Source organism: Alligator mississippiensis, chromosome 2, assembly GCF_030867095.1.
Source record: "Alligator mississippiensis isolate rAllMis1 chromosome 2, rAllMis1, whole genome shotgun sequence".
Taxonomy (NCBI): domain Eukaryota; kingdom Metazoa; phylum Chordata; order Crocodylia; family Alligatoridae; genus Alligator; species Alligator mississippiensis.
This window is the reverse complement of record NC_081825.1, coordinates 120,509,911-120,530,489: the sequence shown is the minus strand read 5'-3', so window position 1 is coordinate 120,530,489 and position 20,579 is coordinate 120,509,911. Positions and strand designations below refer to the sequence as shown.

The 20,579-nt window shown below is 42.5% G+C and overlaps 1 protein-coding gene across 3 annotated transcripts in view; it reads right to left on the bottom strand.

The window, feature by feature from the left end:
- The window catches only part of PDE5A (phosphodiesterase 5A), a 105,977-nt gene that overhangs the window by 48,906 nt on the left and 36,492 nt on the right, over window positions 1–20,579 (bottom strand). For all 3 annotated transcript variants that reach the window (XM_006274043.4, XM_019494862.2, XM_014600786.3), the window contains exons 4-9: window positions 15,654–15,725; window positions 14,303–14,392; window positions 13,252–13,389; window positions 10,627–10,694; window positions 5,384–5,492; window positions 2,391–2,475 (exon numbers count right to left, since the gene is read on the bottom strand). In XM_006274043.4, coding sequence (XP_006274105.1) covers window positions 2,391–2,475; window positions 5,384–5,492; window positions 10,627–10,694; window positions 13,252–13,389; window positions 14,303–14,392; window positions 15,654–15,725 — 562 coding nt within the window. The remainder of the gene's footprint in view (window positions 1–2,390; window positions 2,476–5,383; window positions 5,493–10,626; window positions 10,695–13,251; window positions 13,390–14,302; window positions 14,393–15,653; window positions 15,726–20,579) is intronic.

The following is a 20,579-nucleotide window of genomic DNA, read 5'->3' as shown; positions in this document are numbered from 1 at the left end:
CTCCAGCAGACTCGATTAAATTGAGTCTGTTCCAACACACTGCAATTACACTCTATGTTTCGTATAAATTAGCAGGGCTTACATTCCCAGGGCCCAGATCCTTCAAAATAATTAGATGCAGATCCACAAAAACCAGTACTAAGACTACAGCATGTAGCATATAGTTTATAGGCAGCCCAGGGAGGCAATCACAATTTACATGAGTCTCCAAGCTCCTGTTACAGTGAGAGATTAGGAGGACCTAAGGGTAGCTTGAATCATGACAGTCCCCTACTCCCCTACACTGTTAGTTCTATGCTGCACCTCTTAGAAGTGCTACCTTGAGCCTCATTTTTCCCTCAGACTCTTGAATACTTTATGAAGCAAACAGTTTAATGGCTTTCAAGCTCCTTTCATTTCCATATGCACTGCATGTTATATTTTTGGAGGTGTTACTCTTCTGAGGCGAAGGCAAGGCTTCCCCACTTGGTTCCAACTTGAGCTAGCACCTGTTAAAATAAATTTATGTCCAAAGAGTTTGCAAACACATACATGCGTGTGATATGTATAGGAAAAAACATAAGGTCCTTGCTTAGTTTTGGCTGGCCATTATGCAAGTACTGAGGTTAATCTGGACTCTCAGTGAGCTCAAGGGGAACTTTCCTGAGTAAGGCCTTTTCATAAATTCATGCTTGATCTACAAAGCTTAATTCACTCCAGTGCCTGAGCTTTGTCTGGTGTTGTGGGAGTGGGGTGTGGAGCATAGGCAGAGTGCAGCTCCTTATGCACACTCTGTCTCTCAGACACTCCCAGTGACAGAGGAACAGTGGTAGATGGTCTGGTGCAGGGTTCACGCTGGCTCACTTAGACTAGAAGGGATTTCCCATCCAGTAGGTAGGATCTACAGTGAAACAAAGGGACTGAATAGGAGTATGGAATCTATCCCATAGATGATTAACCACTAGCTTATTAACATCATTACTTAAGTCATAGGTAGGGACCTACTTAATTCGCAGGGACTGCCCCCCAATTTTGTAGGCAGAACATGGGCTCAGGCAGTTACTTCACAGGCGGAGCACAGCCCCCCCCCGCCTCTGATTGGCCAAGGGGCTTCTATGGCCCCACCATTCACCACTGATTGGCTGCAGGTGCTGCCTATCATATGGCCCCACCCCTTGCCACTGACTGGTTGCAAGAGCTATTAGTCATGCAGCCCCACCCCTAACCATCAACTTTGAGAAGACAGCCCCTTCCTCCCCTGTTCTCCACCCTGCTGGGCTGCCACACCACACTAATGTTGCTAGCTCCCTCTGAGGAACCAACATTTTCTTTTCTGTAAGTCCCCCCACCCTGGATTTCACAGGCATTGCCTGGATCTCATGGGCATTGCTGGATTTCAGAGAATCTGCAAAATCACGAATTTCACAGATGAATATTGAAAGAATCTGCAATTAACCTGAAATCTGGACAATTGAATATGAAAAAAAGAGGTGAAAGCAATTTAAAGCAATCCCTGACCGAGGACCTTTGTAACCAGCAATCTTTGTAATTGCACTTTCCTATTTTCAAAAACAGTTTTTCCTTTCCATTGCCATATGAAAGATGCACAAACAACATGGCTTCTAATATCTACAACAGAGGCAAAGCAAACAACGATTCACAAAATACTGTGAAATACACCCACTGAACAAACTGAAAAAGCACAGAAAGATAATTTGAGGTGTTGTCATTACGTGGTAATGGTAGTAGATACGGAAATCACAGACAGGAGTATGACAGTATGCATTACGTCAATGCTAAAAAACTATTTCTCTGTTTTAAGGATCTTCTCCCAGGATTTTAGTTCCCATATTGCTAGGATATTACTTTTGTGTAAAACACTTATTCTCATGGAGTGTGCTGTGACACCTTACGGTTTTGTGAGATCCTTTTAAGGTTGATGCAGGGTGCCACATGTGTGGTGTAAAAACACCAGCCATGATTCACAAGATTAACCCAAAGATATTAAATAGGAATCCACAGTATCCAAAAAACTTGTGACTAGTTGTGGCTGTTCCGAGTTCTCTGCAATAAAAGAATTACTCAAGCATTTTTCTGTAGTCAAGAAAAAAGTGAAAACTAAGAGTTGGCATTTTCTGATGGGTACCTTGAGCCTAACAAGGGCTGCCTTCAGACTAAAAAGGTTGAAAACCACTGGTGTATAGAACTACTTCTGTATAGCAATTACACAGATGAATGCAAAACTGTATTATGAAGTCACATACTTGTAACATATTATAGATGCATTTTATCCCCTGCAAAGACAGAAGTTAAAATGTCATAATAAAAATACATTGAACTAATGGGCATGCAGCACATAAGCAGAAATGTAAAAAAAAAAAAAAAAAAAAAAAAAATCAAATTGATAATACCTATCACTTTATTCTTCTTCCCATTTTTTATTGGCGTACACAGCAAACTCTTTACGTGCTGGTTTATATTTTCTGCATTTTCATTCTGTTAAACAATTAAAAACAGCGTTACAAATCTGCAGAGCCCTACATAGCAGCCATAACTATCAGGCCAGAATGATATTATAAATTGCAATTCTCCAGTTGTAGATATGTTGAGGAAGGGATCATGTCTTCAGATCTGTTTACTCAGCACCTACAGTAGATTTGGACCCTGAAAGCAACCTATGGGAATAAATTACAGAATAATACAAAAAATGTGTCAACATAAACATACACTTATTTGTACCCACTTGTTTATGCTATGGGATTTCTTTTCTTTTTGTTAGAATGTATCAGGGTCATGAAAATGAACAGCACCCTTGGGTCAGCGTTTCAATTGGAGCAGCTGAGGAGAAACTGGTGAGGCTTCAGGATTTCTTTCCTTTCCACCAGCCATGAGGGTTTCTAAGGATCAGCCTTCTCTCATTCCACCAAAGGCCACAGGGACTGTTTGAACGCTATAAAGCAGTCGTGCTCAATCTTTTAGCCCTGTAGGTCAGATAAGTGGCTTGGGACCAGTCCATGGGCCGGATCAGGCCCCACAGGTTCAGGTCGGGCTCCATGCCACTTGGCTCTGCTTGGGTCCATTCTGCCCCACTTGCCCAATTTGGTCCCACTTGACCCTGCACCACCCCTATTGGTCCTACGCACTCAATCCAGTGTGTAGAGCCATGTTCTTGGGCCTGTGGGGTTCTCTTGGCATCCAGAAATTTGATAGCAGGGGACTGGCAAATAGCTGCAAGTGTTCCCCCACTAACATATTGTCAGACCCCGTGGGGAACTCCACAGGCTAGATCCATGGTATAAAACTAAAATGGCTACACTCTGTCCTGGGAGAACTGGCAGGAACTCCTTCAGGGCTGTCTTAGTGATCTGACCTTAGAAGGAGGTAAAGTCAAGGGCCAAGGAGTGACCAATTGCATAACAATAGCATACTACAGTTCCTGAAAATACCAATTCACATGTTTTGCAATCAGTTTATAGTAACCACCTGTATAAGAACAATAACATTGTTTGAAAAAGAAAGTATTTTTCTCAAATCCATAGAAACAAAAGAAAATGGCTATCATTTTGCTCTGTTACATCTCTTGCCTGGGTCATGTGGGTGTAACTGAAAGCAGAATGCATCTCTGTCTGATTCCATCCAAGGAAAAGAAAAATAGATGCGTCTTTGATGCTTGTGCTTTGATTAACTTTTCTCAGGCACAGGAACAGGATATTAAACAAATGAAGGACCATTTTTCCTATAATGAATGATAGTATGTGTTTCTTTTTGAAGAAAACTTTCAAGAGATTATGCCGAATATAAAGCAAGGCAGTTCTGGTTTCATCTTCAGCCATCACCTCTCAGGCCTTCAGGAGACTGACGGCTCAAGAGTAGGGGTTAGGGGCAAGTCCACGGCATCTTCAGTAGTGAACCTTCAGGTCTGCAGCATACAAGTGGACTTGAATAGGAAAATGTACACATCCCTGTCCTATCCAGGACCTGCAGCATCAGTGGTATAGATGAGCCTTTTGTCATTTTGCTAAAGAAGTAGATCAGTCCTTATTCCCTAACCACAGCAGCACTGCATCATCTTTATGAGCCTTGTGTGCATATAACCAGAAGTAAATGCCTGGTAACATTTTCCCCTCAGGCATAAAAGAAATCATCCAGAGCCCAGAGAACAATGCATTTCTGCATGAGCAGAAGATCTGAAGTCTGCTGCCAAGACAAAGAGCTTGCCCAGACAAACACTCGTTTGAAACTGCTCCTAATGTATTTATTTCAGGTACTTTAAAACTCCTTTTGAATATTCACCTTTTTCTTTAGCTACCTGACCTAGTGCATCCATTTGTTTTTCTCCCAATACCAAGAAGTAAAATGGGGATACTTGGCAGAATAGACTTCACATCTCTCGAACTGCTGAGCACTCTCAATTCCTATTAACTTGTGGAGCTGAAAATGCTCAGACCCCTACTGGCTTCTGTTCCAAAACTACAGTGAAACTGTAAACAATTACAATGGGAAGGACTGAACAGACTACTGTCAGCTCCTGCTATCATTTTACTGGAACCATCTTGCTGGACACTGTGCCTTCTGATTTTTCTGCTGCTGGACTGCACGGGGAAGAATGTGTGGAGGAAGCCCTGATGCCGATACCCTCCTCCCTATACTCTTCTCTCCCTGACCCAAATGTATAAAATCAACCTGATCTTCATTTAAAAGTTAATAAAAAAACAGCAGACAGCTTTTTTGGCCCTGTTCTCAGAATAAACAACAGAGCTGCAGCCTTGCTTTTTGCCTACAGGGAGTCTAGGGTATCAGAGTTCTTATTTATCTGGTCCAATACCAATCTGCTTTTGCCTTTTTGTTCCTTCCTTCTTAACTCTCCAGTCTCTCTCTACATGGTCATTGGAACAACATATCACAAGCTAATACTGATCGAGAGTTGCTGACACTCTCCAGATCAGTAAACAGCCCACATCTATGATACACAACCGGAGGGTGGGCGGGACCCCTGAGACCATTCCTAAGTCTCACAGTAAACTGTAGAGGACTGGTGTGAAAAACTTCCATCCTCTCTCTTCACTCAAATGCTTTCCTAAAAACATACTTCTTTCTCCCAGCATATCAACCTGCTTTCATGGAGAAATAACTGACCTTCTTTGTGATAAATCCATCTTCTGGCCACCTTGCCCGCTGTGTGTTAAAACAATATTGTTTAGCTTTAGAGAATGTAAAACTTCTTGAAGCAGGAACTGTGCCTCCTTTTATGTCTAAACAGTTCCCACTGCCGGCAGTCAATAAGCAAAATAAAGCTAGTGGTAAAAATGGTAGCAAACACAAGATCTGATCATAGAAGGAAGGAAAGCAAAGATCACCTATGTCTTTTACTACTAAATCCCAAACCTAATTTCAGTTTCCTTACCGTCCATGGAAATCTTCTGTCTTTGCAGATATCTGGTATATTAAGAGGTTCCATTGTATTCTTGACATACTGAGCATACATATAATTGATTTTGTTTGTATCGTAGTCCCTGATGGAGTACCAAAGATAGACAGATATTATTTATTGCAATCTTTGTAGGACGCCAGGGCACATCATAATGTTAACATAAACTATCATGTATAAATCAAAAGGAAAAGCAGACTTAAGCCCAATTCCCACACTCTGATCCAAGCGCCGTCTCTGACCCACCACAAAGTTGTGGGCTGGGCTCATCTATTCTGTGACCCATGTTGTCAATGAAAATATTAAATAGCACTCTACAGCTATTTGAGCAGAACAGCTGAAGTTTTTTATATTCACATCTCAGTTAAATTAAATTAAGGGAGATTATAGTGTTCAAACATCCTAGATGATGCACTTGCCACTACAGAAGAACAATAATATTCATAATATTCCGAGTGCATTATAATCCTCAACTTTGAGGCATGTTTATTTGGTTTCATTAAATATAAGGAAATACACAAGATATACATGAGTTTATTTAGCTCTTTCTTTGTTCAAGATGCACCTAATAAAATCAATACAAGCTCTCTCTATTTGTGCTTCCCGTTCATTTGAATTGGGGTTCACTCCTTGTGGGCATGTCTACACGCTCATTAATGCACCTTAGATACTGCACATTTAGTTTAGTACTTCCTTAATAAAACACTAACTAAATGCACAGTACCTAAAGTTACTGAGCAAGTGCGCAGTAGCACTGGTTCATGGTTATTTAGTGACATTTACTGCGCATAAACTTAATAACACTGCACAGTATGCTATTAGCATGGTTTCTGCCGTGACATGCTATTGTACAGTGTTATTAGACAAATGTGCAGTATCTCATATAGATATACCCTGTGTGAACATTTTAGTTTAGCTGAAACCTGCTTCTCATTTATTCAGTAAATAAGCCTAATTTAAACTGAAACTGAAGGGTCTACAAAGTGGCTTGCACCAATTTAATTAAATTCATTAAAAAAAAATCTCTGTCATATAGGCGAGCTCCAGGTTTGAGTTGTATTTACATTCTTAAATGTTAGGACAGTCAGAGATATTTTAGAAATAGATTACTACACTTAGTAAATGAATCAAGTAGTCTAATAAAATGAAGGACAGAAAATTAATGACAGCTTAAGTCACATAAATAGAACCCTTAAATAATATACATCTGTACATAGCTGACAACACTATATTAGTAATAGATGATATTCACATATTTTAAACCAAGAGCAGATGGCAACATTTGTAAATTTTCTGCTTCTAAGTTCATATAAAATGCTCTCCCAGAGTGAATGCACAATTGATTGCATAGTGATTCTGTTATTGACACAGACCATCTGCTTTCCCCACATAAGGACTTAAAATAACTTTACAAATCAACCAGTTCTCTCTTAATTGCATACTCTTATGTATTTAAATAAGGCACTTTGATTCTAATGACCCTCTTTGCCTTCTTTGGAAGAGGGCCCACCTCCTTCTGTACGCCCATTCTCATCGAGCTTCCGCATTCTTCCCTTCTGATACGTGACTAGGTTTCAATTATTTTTCAGCTTTAAATGCACATATGCAAGGATAGGCACAAAACTGGAGTGGAGCCAGCAACAAGGAAGGTGGGGTGTTAAGAAAAGAAAGCAGTAATTTCTACACATTTTCATAGTTTCATAGTTGATAGGGTCAGAAAGGACCTGGGCAGATCATCAAGTCTGACCCCGGCCATGGGCAGCAATGAATGCTGGGGTCAAATGACCCCAGCCAGGTGATTAACTAGCCTCCTTCTGAAGACCCCCAAGGTAGGAGCGAACACCACTTCCCTTGGAAGTTGGTTCCAGATCCTAGCCACCCTGACTGTAAAGTAGTGCCTTCTAATGTCCAGCCTGAACCTACTCTCAATCAACTTGTAGCCGTTATTCCTAGTTACTCTGGGAGGTGCTCGGGGGAACAGGTCCTCTCCCATTCCCCACTGGTCCCCCCAGTAAGTTTATAAGTGGCCACCAGATCCCCTCTCAGCCTTCTCTCGTGAAGGCTGAACAGGTTCAGGTCCTGTAGCCTCTTCTCGTAGGGCCTGCCCTGCTGCCCCCTGACCACGCGAGTGGCCCTCTGGACCCTCTCAATGCTGGCCACATCCCTCCTGAAGTGCGGCGCCCAGAACTGGATGCAGTACTCCAACTGTGGCCTGACCAACGTTGCATAGAGGGGGAGGATCACCTCCATGGATCTGCTCGTAATGCATCTGTGGATGCATGACAGGGTGCGGTTAGCCTTCCTGACCGTGTCCTCACATTAGCAGCCCATGTTCATCTTAGAATCAATAACAACTCCAAGATCTTTTTCTGCCTCTGTGCTGACAAGAAGGGAGTTCCCCAGCCTATGGGTATGCTGCTGGTTCTTTCTCCCTAGGTGCAATACCCTGCACTTAGCAGTATTGAATCCCATCCTATTCTCATCTGCTCACCCCTGTAACCTGTCCAGATCTAGATGTAGCTTGTCCCTCCCTTCTAGCGTGTCCACCTCTCCCCACATCTTAGTGTCATCCACAAATTTGAACAAGGTGCTTTTCACCCCCTCGTCCAAGTCACTGATAAAGATGTTGAACAGTGCAGGCCTGAGGACTGAGCTCTGGGGGACCCCACTGCCCACATCCCTCCAGGCTGAAAATGACCCATTCACCACCACTCTCTGGGTGTAGCCCTCTAGCCAATTTGCGACCCATCTGTGAAAGCCCAGCCCTCTTCCAATCAGGCATTTCCCATGCAGTCAGGTGACACCCGTGATCAGGCCAAGCTGCACCTGCCAGCCCCCAGATCAGCTGACTTTCTAATTAGGCCTGACCCCATCTGCCAGTGGCCCTGCAGACTGCCTGACCTCTTAAAGTGGCAGGCACACAAAGTGCCCTGCCACAGTAAACATTAGACTAAAAAGTTCAGCGAAATACGATCTCTCTTGCTGGAGAGAATACTCCACATAGAGGAGTTAAAATAAGAAGCACTACTTAAAAAAATCCAGTAATGACCTGGGTTGAAGGTTAGGTGCTTAAGCAAGAAATCCAGCTAATCATTATTACACTGCTTCACTTAATATGGGGCTCATGACCCCAGTTGCTTAATGGGAAATGTTTCTGAAATGTGAGAAGTTTGTGAGATCCTTTAGCCCTAGAAAATGGATTCTTTATGTATTGTATAGTAAATGTAAAGAATTACAAATACATGAGTCCCCAAACTTTAAGATGATAATTATTTGACATGTAGGCCCCTGGCAGATGTTAAAATAATTACATCATTGCCAAGGTAGATATACATGGCAGGAAGTGTGATGTTTGGGATGGGCCATAAAATTCTTCCAATCCCAATCTTGCCACTACTGAGCTAACCCCAACCCAGTCATAGAGATGCTCCAGGCCCAGAGCTGCTCCTATCCCCCATCTGGTTCCAGATCTGGGGCTGTTGAGATTGGGGCTGACGACTGATTGTCAGACAGGTCCTCACAGTCTTGGCTGGGTTGGCCTGACACCTGGGGCTCCCAGGGCCAGGTCTGACAGTCAGCTAAGTGTCAGCCCAACCCCGGAACAGCCCAGCTGAACATGTGTCATTTAGAAGTCTCCCCCCACCCCTTCTTGCCATCTAAAAATAATGGGATCAACCTACAGCCTGGCATGTTAAAGTGCCTCTGCCTTTAAAGTGCAGGGGCTGCAGGCTAGGGAAGGAAATGTTTGTCTCAGGGGTTGCCAGGTTTCCAGCAGCTAGAGTCCTTAGGCTCCCCCCTCCAGAGAACTTAGCAACCCTCTGTCCCAGCAGCCAATTTTCAACATCAGAACCAGGGCTGTCCCACTCCTGTTGCTAACCCCTGTCCCCCCATAAATTGAATGTGCTACACATTCAATTGAATGTGCTACACATTCAATTTATGGTGCCATACAAATAAGCCAAAGGATCTTCCACATATTTTGTGCAATATCTTTGTGGCTGCTTTGCCACTTTGTGGCACTATAAATTGTTTGAACGTGTAGCACTGTTACTACTTATGGTTACTATTTACTGTGCTCCCTTCTCAAGCGAGCACTACTCATTCAGAGCCTTACTACATCTATGTACAATGCTTAACGCTAATTCTTACCAACATCTTGAGATGCTACTACTACTTAAATTATACTAATACAGAAATCAAGACTCAACCAGAACTCCTAGATATTGATTTATTCCTAACTGACAAAAACTCACGGTGAAGTGTCACTGAATCAATACTGCAATAGAAGCAACCACAATTGCAATATTGTAATGAATTTTTCTAGTGCTGACAATCTATGAAAATAATCCTATTTATGGGAAGTTTTATCTGTAACCTTCCAATTTGCTTGGTTAGATTATATTCATCTTCTAAAACTATGTTGCCAAATGTTTGGGTTTTAAGTAGGGCTCAAAACCTGCCCTACTTGAAATGTAAACTAGAAGGGCATTCTTTGAAGTTGCTGGTTGGCAATATTTCTGTAATGATTGTATAACTGGAGCATGACAGGTGATGTGTGCAGAAGGATGCAGCCCGTGATGCAATACAGTTTGGCTAGCATACTGCTGCTTCTTACCAAAGCCCTTCTGAAGAAGGGTTTTGCAAAACAGTCAAGTATACTCCTATGGGTTCCCTTCCCTTCCACATCCACAGAGGGAAGGCTGAAAAAATGCATTGTATCTCGTTCCATTCTGTGCTTGGGATGGGTTGGGGGTGGAAGGGGAATGACACAGGGGTCACAGCTATCCAATGACCATGAAGAGTTGTGCCTCAATTTGTCTTTCTCCAGAAGAAGTGTTCTTATGTTAAACTTGTTTGTGTTACCAAAATCTAATACAGTTATCTTAAAAAACAAAGGGAAGATAATTAATGACAAGTGTGTGAGATGGAGCTACAGACCTACCCGTTTTTCCCCATGTGTATTTAACTTAAAAAAACATTGCATAGAAAATGAAGAAATTTAAAAGGCAGGCCCTATTCTGCCCTCTGATATAGCTGGGTGACTCTATTGAAGCCAGAGAAAGTTGGATGTGTGCATCTCAAGGAAAACCCTAAACCACAAGAGAGATAAGACTAAAATGCTGTTTGCATAACATGAAAGTTGTTTGTTATGAAAAATGATTGCAAGCATAGACATTTTCATTGGCCTATGATGAACTGAAATTCAGAGCAAGTTTCACCTCTTTAGGACATCAGCTGAATCTTCCAATTCCTCAGACTCCATGTGAAACACACTAGAAAAGGAATCCTGGAAAGACAAAAGGGATTCTTACTGCAAAGAAATATATTGAGATTGCAGGTAATAAAAATCATAATTAACAGTGACAGCAGTAATAAAGCGAAAATCAACTGCAGTGACTTGTGTGTGCCTTGAGGCCAATTTCATTGCATTTAACACCCCACACCAACATGTCTGGCTCCAAGCAAAGAAATATAACCACTTTACATCACTGAAGCTTCTTGCATCTCGGCAAAGTTTCTCCGCCCCACAGTGAGCACAGGCATGTTTACAAAGCAACTCCAAAGCTTAATGTTAGTACAGTCTCTCTCAACATTCACTGCATCGCAGACAAAATGCATACTGTGCACTGCTTGCATGCAGACAGTCCAGGAGCATCATGCCACTAAGCTCATTACATCTTTTGAAATGTATTGATAAGCTGTGGCTCCTTATCATGACAGTATTTCAGCACCTTGTAAATGCTAAGAAATTTAGCCCCAGACACCACCATGAAGCAACACATCATCATCTGCATCTTACAGATGAGAACATTGAGACAGAGAAGCCACTGATTGCAGTCTTTGGATACATTGCATAAAGCATTAAGTTATAAAGCAAGTGAGCAAGCATGCAAAGAGGACATAAATGTCTCTTCTGCACTCTTGTGCTGCTGGTGCTGCTGTGCAGAGCTGTTCTTTCTGTGACGTACATGAGGGATGATTTAACTTATGTTAGACTGAAGGCAACCATGGGACCATGTTAATACTGAGGTAATGTGCATCAGTTTTATACACTGATATAAATGCACCAAGATCGGGGATAATGTTGGAGTAGCTGCAGTAGTCACTAGTACAGTGCCTCACCACAGGGTAGCAGCAAGAAAAAAATTAATAACTGATTACTTTGAGCAAACGGTTACCCTGGAATAACTGTAGATATACAATACTTACCTCACCATAACTCAATTTGTACTGGTGTATTGTAACTTCTACTGGTACGGTTTCCTTTTCCTGAAATAATTACACCACATTCTCATAGTTTCATAGTTGGTAGGGTCAGAAGGGACCTAAGCAGATCATCAAGTTCGACTCCCTGCCATGGGCAGGAAAGAATGCTGGGGTCAAACGACCCTGGCTAGGTGTCTATCTAGCCTCCTTTTAAATATCCCCCAGGGTAAGAGCGAGCACCACTTCCCTTGAAAGTTGGTTCTAGATCCTAGCCGCCCTGTGAAGTAGTGCCTCCTGATATCTCGCCTGAATCTACTCTCAGTCAACTTATAGCTGTTATCCCTTGTTACTCCTGATAGTGCTCGGGGGAACAGGGACTTTCCCATTGCCTGCTGGTCTCCTTTAGCCAGTTTATAGATGGCCACCAGATCCCCTCTCAGTCTACTCTTGTGGAGGCTGAACAGGTTCAGCTCCCATAGCCTCTGCTCGTGGGGCCTGCCTTGCTGCCCCCTGATCATGCAAGTGGCCCTCCTCTGGACCCTCTCGATGCTGGCCACATCCCTCCTGAAGTGCGGCGCCCAGAACTGGATGCAGTACTCCAACTGCGGCCTGACCAGTGTCGCATAGAGGGGGAGGATCACCATCTTGGACCTGCTCGTAATGCATCTGTGGATGCACGACAAGGTGCAATTAGCCTTCCTGACCGCGTTCCCACATTGGCGGCACACGTTCATTTTGGAATCAATAATGACTCCAAGATCTTTTTCTGCCTCTGTGCTGACGAGAAGGGAGTTTCCCAGCCTGTAGGTATGCTGCTGGTTCTTCCTTCCCAGGTGCAATACCTTGCACTCGTCAGTATTGAAACGCATCCTGTTCTCATCTGCCCACCCCTGTAACCTGTCCAGATCTAGTTGCAGCCTGTCCCTCTCCTCCAGTGTGCTCACTTCTCCCCACATCTTACTTTCATCTGTGAATTTGAACAAGATGCTTTTCACACCCTCGTCCAAGTTGCCAATGAAGATGTTGAACAGTGTGGGCCCAAGGACCGAGCGCTGGGGGACCCCACTGCCCACATCCCTCCAGGTCAAAAAAGAGTCGAATTCTAGTCATTTACACTAGTGGAGAGATATACACCACATATTCACTCTTTTTCTACCCTGGTGTAAACATGCCAGGTGCCAATGCCTCATGGCTGATTTAGCACAGTAGGCCCCAACCCTGCTATAACTGTCTTTTTTTTTTTTTTTCCAGTTCCTCCTTTTTTCTCTGTTACCTTGTATTATCAGCCCTTGTATCAGGCCTATGCTAGAACAGTGCCACATTTAGGTTAACATGATCCTCCTGGTAGAAACATGCTGCCAGATTATGAGCCTTCTATGCAAACTGGCTGTATCAAATCACAAAGAGTCTGATTTGGGGTCAGCAAGTCTACAAACAAAGGATGATTAGGCATGGGAACAGGAGCAGGAGTGAATTAAAGAGGACACTGAAAAATTAGTGCATTTCCTGTCCAGCCTCTTATTTTATAAAGCAGGCCTCATATGCCAGTTCCTTGTACTTGCTGCAGCCGTAATAGAATACAGAAAAGTGAAGAGCTTGGTTCATAGGATTTATAGGTTAAAATGAAGCACGCTCACAGGGCAATCTTCATCCACTATGAAAATGGTGCATCTCTGCACCTGCATGAAGGAGATTATAGTTGCAGCTATCTTCTTCAAAATTACTTCCAAGGATTGCTGCTCTTCAAAAATCAAACTAGCAAGATCAAGAAGCACCTGGAAGGAAAATAAAAAAAACAAAACCCAGCTTTTTTAATTTTCAGAGGGTAAGTTAAGCAATAGTTATACTAATTGCCCTCCTGGCTTTCTCCCCTGTCTGATAAGTTATAATGCATTCCTATAACCAAACATAAATTTTGATTATCAGACAGAGAGCAGGTCAAGAACCTGCATCATGAACAGCATTCAGTGTGAAGACTCCTAATGAAATTAGGAAGTATATGTAGCTGCACAATGTCTTAAACCAGAAAGACATGTTTAGGTCCAGAACGGCATTTAGCATTCTGCTTTTCCAAATATGCCAAAATCTTGGAAAGTATTTTCACTTTATGACAACATTTTTCTCCCCTCACAGACGGACACTATTAGTTATGCATATGTCTTTTCCATATTTGTCAGTGTGTGTATGCATGTACATGTGTGCATTTTAGCTTTCACAGGAGTGAAAAATAGATTTAAGTTTTACATGACAGAAATTACTTCTGAACACAGTTGTCATCTACTATGACTAATGGATCTGAATAAAATCCTACTTCCTTTGTGACACCACATTGTTATAGTGTACAGCTGTAACTTCTGCTGAGAGAATTCTCATCCGGTTAACTGTGCCTGGATTATCACTTAGTTTGTCTAAGGATTTGGAACTAGGTCTGCAAATCTGACCCAAAAGCTTTTTTCTGCACACTCTAGCAGCAACTTTGAAATTCTACCCTACTGGAAAATTTTGAAATAGTTTCCACCTATTTGTTTCTACAAACCTTTTCATATGGTTTCCCCAGCAAGGAAACAAATTGAAAACAAACAAGGAGTGTCCACCATATAGAAAAAAGCATAAGCTGTCCAGAACAGGATCTAAATATTACCTTACTATAAAAATCCCGATGTCCCTTAATAAATCCGGTGGTCATACCTGGTTACGCCTATTTTCAAGCAATGATGTCTCATACAGCTGGGCATTGTGAAGAACAATTCCACAGAATGTTAGATAAGCAGCAAAATCCTGAAAAGCAACGAGAGACCAAGATTAATTAAGATGACATTTAACATCCACCAGCACATTTTTAATACATTTTTTCCAATATCTTGCTAGCATCTCAGTCTTAGGCGAAATGAAGGCACAGACCTAAAATGGTTTCACAGCATATTAAGACAAAAGGTATTTACAGAAAAACAAGAATGGTTATGCCAGTTTTCTCTCCAGGATTTCAACTGAATAGAAATATGCGTGTTCATATCTTTTAACAAAAACCCCTTCCGTTATGGTCAGAACTCCAGCTGTATAATTTTGTGATAATGCTTCATGTTTAAGGTTGATTTTGGCAAGTCACACAAAATGTTTTCTTTGGTTGGTCTTCCTTTGTGATTGCTATCTCATCAGGAATCTCCTTCCCAATTTCAAAACAAATTGCTGACATTCTTGTTTATCTAGGTAGAGCTTTATCAGAAGGAGGTGGTTATCTAAAACGTCTTAATACATGTGAACATAATTTCACTCATTAAAAAAAAAAAAAAATCAAATGAAGATGATGAGAATCTATTACATGAAGGAATTAAATCTTTAAAAAGTGGGTTAGCAAAGCTATGAATGCTTTCCTTTTCAGCAAGGGATTAATTCTGATGTCCTGCAGATGTTCATTATGCATTCCATCTGAAAGGGAAGAGAGTGAATTCTGACTTTGTTATTGCCAAAGTTTAAGTCAACTCCTTCGGCCTGAATTCAACCCTTCTTGGTGCATCACAGCCTGCATATGAAGTCTGAATACACTTGAGAAAAAAAAAAATCACCATAACATGAGAGTTCAGAATCATGATGCTTTCTGCACTGCTGATTATGAAAGATGTGCTTTGACTATAATTTCTCCAATGCCTCATTTCTTTTTTTGCAAATAATGTATATGGAAATTAAGTTATGCAATTATTTTAGAAGTTGCTTGGCAGCTTTACTGATAAGCTGATATTTGTAGTGCCCACTGAGAGATTCTTTTCACATAAGGTGACCACTGCTGTGAGCTGTTGAACCTGGATTGTTTAAAAATACATTCAGTAAATAATGGGGGAGGAAAGAAACCTGACCCCAAAGTAAACTAATTTACACCCACATTTCTGAAAACTTCAGAAAGATAAAAAAAAGTTTGCCAATAATTTTTACTTGTTCAAAAATTAGTATAATTTTGGTAATTTCAAGGTTTCTTGCTGCCATAAAAGAAATCTATTGCTCATAGAACACACACACACACACACAGTCCACCTATAATAAATACCTTTTCATCTTGCTCTGTGAATGTGCCACCAATTCCAGATTTCTTATTAATAGCTTGAGCCACACCAACAACCTGATGCAATGAAAATAAAATGAAAAATAAAGCAGGCAATTGTCTAGACCGTATGGATAGCACTATTTAAAGCAGATGACAAATTCTGAATACAGGTATAATTATATGCCCATGGTTGATACTCTAGATCAAAACTGTCAAATTGATGGCCTGCAAGGGATTAAATAGAGGGCTCCAGGCTCCTACCTGACCACTGCTTCCCCCATTGCTTTGACTGCAGAGCAGGGCAGGACAGTGCTGCTCAATGCAGACTACAGTCCTGGGGAAGCCTAGGGTACCCAAGAGATGTGATGAAGCAGGGAGCCTACAGCTGGGGAGTTTCGGGTGAGGCGGGATGCCCTGGAGCATCTGGGGTGCCTGGGCACACCTGGTGTAGTGAGGAAGGGGTGCCTGGGAGCACAGTGTGAGGCCACTGGCTACTTAGAAATTGGACAGCCCTGCCCTAGATTAAGCTCCAGGCCTACAGCAGCCTTTCTACACCTTTAATGTAACCAATGTCTGAACTTTTAGATGTGCTGAATATTAGCATGACTGACAAACTGGCCTCAGATAACAGAGTTCCCATATGCATCATACAATTTATATGTATCAAGTCATTCCACAGAAGGTAAAAAAAAAAAAAAAAAAAAAAAAAAAAAAAAAAAAAAAATATCGCTGCTGTTTGAACCAGAAAGAGTACTTTGTGCTGTTATTTCTGAAATAATTAGTGAAAGCAACAGACTGATATATTTACAACTAGGAAGACCTCTTACGAACAGAGAAGCTAACTGGAATCCATGTTTGTAACTTCCTTAAACATCTGTTAATTCCTTTAAAACAAACAAGATTGTGAATTTTTTTATATAAAAGCCTGATTAGGGTGCTTTACATTCCTGGCCAATTCTTTTCAGAATACAAAACACATCTGTTGGAACTTCTGATTTCAAGTTATTCTCTGTATTGAGATTACAATTTATTTCTTAAAATGCATAAAATAATCCCCAGTGGTAGTCCCTTAAGAATGGAGTTTCTGATGTTTTTAGACTTACTGAAGATATTCGGCCAGAGAAGTCATCTTTTGATGAAGTAAACTGATTTAGGTGAAAGGTGGAGAATGAATTTAAAAAACACATCTGCTCAAACATGATGTAATATTTAAGGGATTATCCTTAAAAAGTAGAGGTGCACTGATACATTGGTCCCATATTGGATCGGCACCGATATAAGGAAAATTGACTGTATCAGCAATTGGCTTTTCTTGGCTAATGTGGCTGATAATGCCACCGATAAATGCTCTGTGCACGCGCAGCTGCAGCATACAGGCAGCCAGGAGTGCAACCCAGCAGTGTGGAGAGCATCCAGGTATGGCTGGTAAGTCTGTTGTGAGGAAAGGGGCATGGGGGGCAGATCAAAGCCTCCAAGTTGAAGGAGGGAGTGGGGCTGGGGCAGGTGCTGCACAGCCAACACAGGGTATGGGACGGGGGGCGGCTTGTCTGGGGGCCACAGGGATGAGTTGGTGGCTTCCACCAGTGCATGCACCCCGGGATGGTGGGGGGGGGGGGGGGGGCGTGTGCCTCCAGATATGCATGCAGGGCAAGGGCAGGCTGCCACTGCAGGCTGGGGCCAGGCAGTGGCAGCACTGGGAGGGGGCTATGGTGATTTTGGGGTGGCTGCAGTCCCCCCATAGCTCCCACCCAGCATTGCCACTGCCCACCTCAATGCAGCCCCAGCTCAGCCCCCCACCACAAACAGCCTGGTGCCACCCTGGTTCCAGCCCACAGCAGCAGCCAGCCTTAACCCAAGTGCAGCTCCGGGGGGACACCCCCCCCATGCCTTCCTGGGGTGCGTGCAGCAGTGGGAGCTGCCCTCCCACTCCCTCCAGACAAGCCACTCGCAGCTCCATCCCGGTCTCCGCCCTGGCTGTGCAGCGCCTGCCTCAGCCCCACTCCTTCCCTCACTGCCGGGCCTTGATCCGAGTCCTCTCACACCCCTTCCCTCCCCACTTGCCTCTTCCCCCACAACAAACTTACCAGTCTGACACTGCTCTCCAGACTGCCTGACTGCATATCAGCTTTCAGATCGGTGTCAGCCAATATGGCTCGTTAAAAATCAGCCATCTATATTGGCCCAAAAATTCTCTATCGGTGCACCCCTATTAAAAAGCATTCCCTAGAAAGCAGTACCACTGAGTGCACCCTGGATTAGATCCACATCCAACACAACTCCGATATGAACCTGAGGTTAGTAAAGGTGGCTGTCTGCTACCTTCAAGCTGTCCTTTGCCTCTGGTCTTCAGGACAGGCCAGAGGAATTCTCAGCTAGCCATGTAAAATGGGGTCATAGCCATTTTGCCACACAGAACTAGTGCAAAGCAGACATACCACAGGCCAAGATTTAAGTCAGGGGTAGGCAACCCTTGGCATGGTGTTAGAGCGTGGCATGCAAAGGCTTTTTGCTTGGCACGTGCACCTTGGGGCAGATGGCAGGGAAGGGGCTAGGGCTGCACTGCCATAGCAAGGATCGGGCCCCTCGTGGCTCTCCCATCATCTTTCCCTGGCATGCCAACATCTTACGAGTCAAGGTTGTGGATGTTTTTGGCACTCTATCCAAAAATGTTGCTGACCCCTGATCTAAGCCATTTCCTCTTACAACACTGAGGAGTTTATTGGCTTACTTTCACAAAGCAGCTGCCCTTGCACAATACTAAAATCTCACATTTAGTCAATCAGTTGAACACTTTTTACATATGACTGAGTCAAGTTTCAGTCTTGTCTTGGGGCAGCACTCCTGTCTCTGCAATAAGACAGAGATACCTGCAGGTTGTTGAACAAGGCAAGCAGAATTTTAAAAAGTCCAGGGGGAGGAAAATTTCAAACTAATCAATAGAGATTGCTGAATGGATCAACATCCAAAGGAAATGTATACATAATCCCACCTTAAAATTAGGCAATACATTTCACGTTTTTCCTCAACATCCTCTTTCCCCCAATCCCTGACAAGCTCACAGCCCAGAGTTTGTGCTGTTTTCCCTCATCAGGTTTTATTTGCCTTTTTTGTTTGTTCTCCACTACCTTTGGAGTGGAGAAAGCTGTTGCCCAGATCTCTGTAAACACTCCTAATAATAACCAAGCATCCATCTGGCTGCCAGACTGCTAAATTGCTGTATAGTTGAGGGTGAAAATGAGACTTCTGACTCGCACTAATTCCACCTCCCTGGGTACAAGCTGCGAGTCTCATGTTGGGCAGAAATGAAATTTCAGGGTTGCTTTGAAATTGTTCCATCCCCATCAACTTGTGACCAATTTAAAACCCTGTATTGTACTTACAGAACACATGGACATCCTTTTTGGAAACTGGGAACTGTTACAGAGGCCAACAAAAACAAAGGAATTTAAAGAAAGACTTTCACAGGGGCAAGTATGAAGAATGAGAAAATTTGTCCGAAAATAATTCACTTGCACAGTAATGATCTATGTTCCTATTGCACTTCTTAAAGATACGTGTGTGTTCACTGGTGTACCATCCCACAAAGTCGTTTAATCTTCTCATGGATCCTGCTTTTATCTTTGTGCTTGCAATCTTCTGCCACAAGAATGATGATAGTGTCATAAATTTACCTTTGTGATTTCACAGTGGACACAAATAAAAAACGGTATGGTAGGAGAAAAGAAAATCAGGTCTGTTCTCAGTAGAGATACTCTTCACTTACACTGCAAATGAGAGGACATTCAGGTCTGGATGTTGCTATTTTTAATTCCCCATGCATTCTGAGTTTTTTTTTTTAATCTTTTAATAATAGGATTTTTACTAATACTATTTCTAACAGTTTAGATATAAATCTACACATATTTCCTACATACTTGTATCAAAAGAGAAAGAAAAGGTTGCAGCAAACTGCAATCAGGGAAATTTAGGTTTGATACTACTATTACTATATTGATATTACTATGAGGGTGGTTAACAAACACCTGGTTGTGATGATTTAGGGATATTTCTGCCTTGAGCAGGGCACTGGACTAGATGACCTGCTGGGTCCCTTCAGTCCTATTTTTCTCTGATCTTATGATCCTCTTATTTAAAATGCTACTTTAATCAATTTCTTTTTGTTCATGAAGCATCTCTTAGACCCGAGTCTAAGGTCCCAATCCTTGGCCAACAGAAACTGATTTAACTCTACCGCTTTTGAGGTAGCTAATGTCATTTGACCCCAAGGCTCTTTCCTGCCCAGGGCAGAGGGTCACACTCAGTTATCTAATGAGGTCCCTACCAACCCTAAAAATCTATGAACTGACACCAACTCAGGCTCAGAACCTAACAGAACAGGCCAAAGAACATCTTGTCTGATACTGTCTACACAAAAAATGTTATAGGTGTAAATCACCAAAGACAGAACTACATCAATGGCCGCAAGAACAGAAGCTATAGAAAAAAAGTAAATGCATCTAGCGCTATTCAAACAGCCATTCCTTAAGAGTACTTAGGTCCTATCTGCATTCTTTCCTGCCATTTCCATCCCCTGCAAAGCTGTAATGGCGGTGAATTAGGGTTGAGAAATCACCAGTATAGAAGACCATGGTATTAATGGTGATATCTAGACTGATTACACACTGAGAAGAGTAAGACAGAGGTGGCTAACCTATGACACGTGTACCACAAGTGGTACAACAGCTTGTGTGTGGCATGTGGTAGATCAGGCAGAGAAGAAGCAACACAGTAGCAGGTAGGGCAGGAAGCAGAAAACAGAGCAGCAGTTCAGGCAGGGAGCACAGAGCATGGAGCGGAAAGCAGAGCAGAAGATTAGGCAGGGGAAGTGGATTGAAGTGGCACTCAGAAAGGCTGCAGGCATAATTTGTAGAATGCCTATCAAAAAGGTTG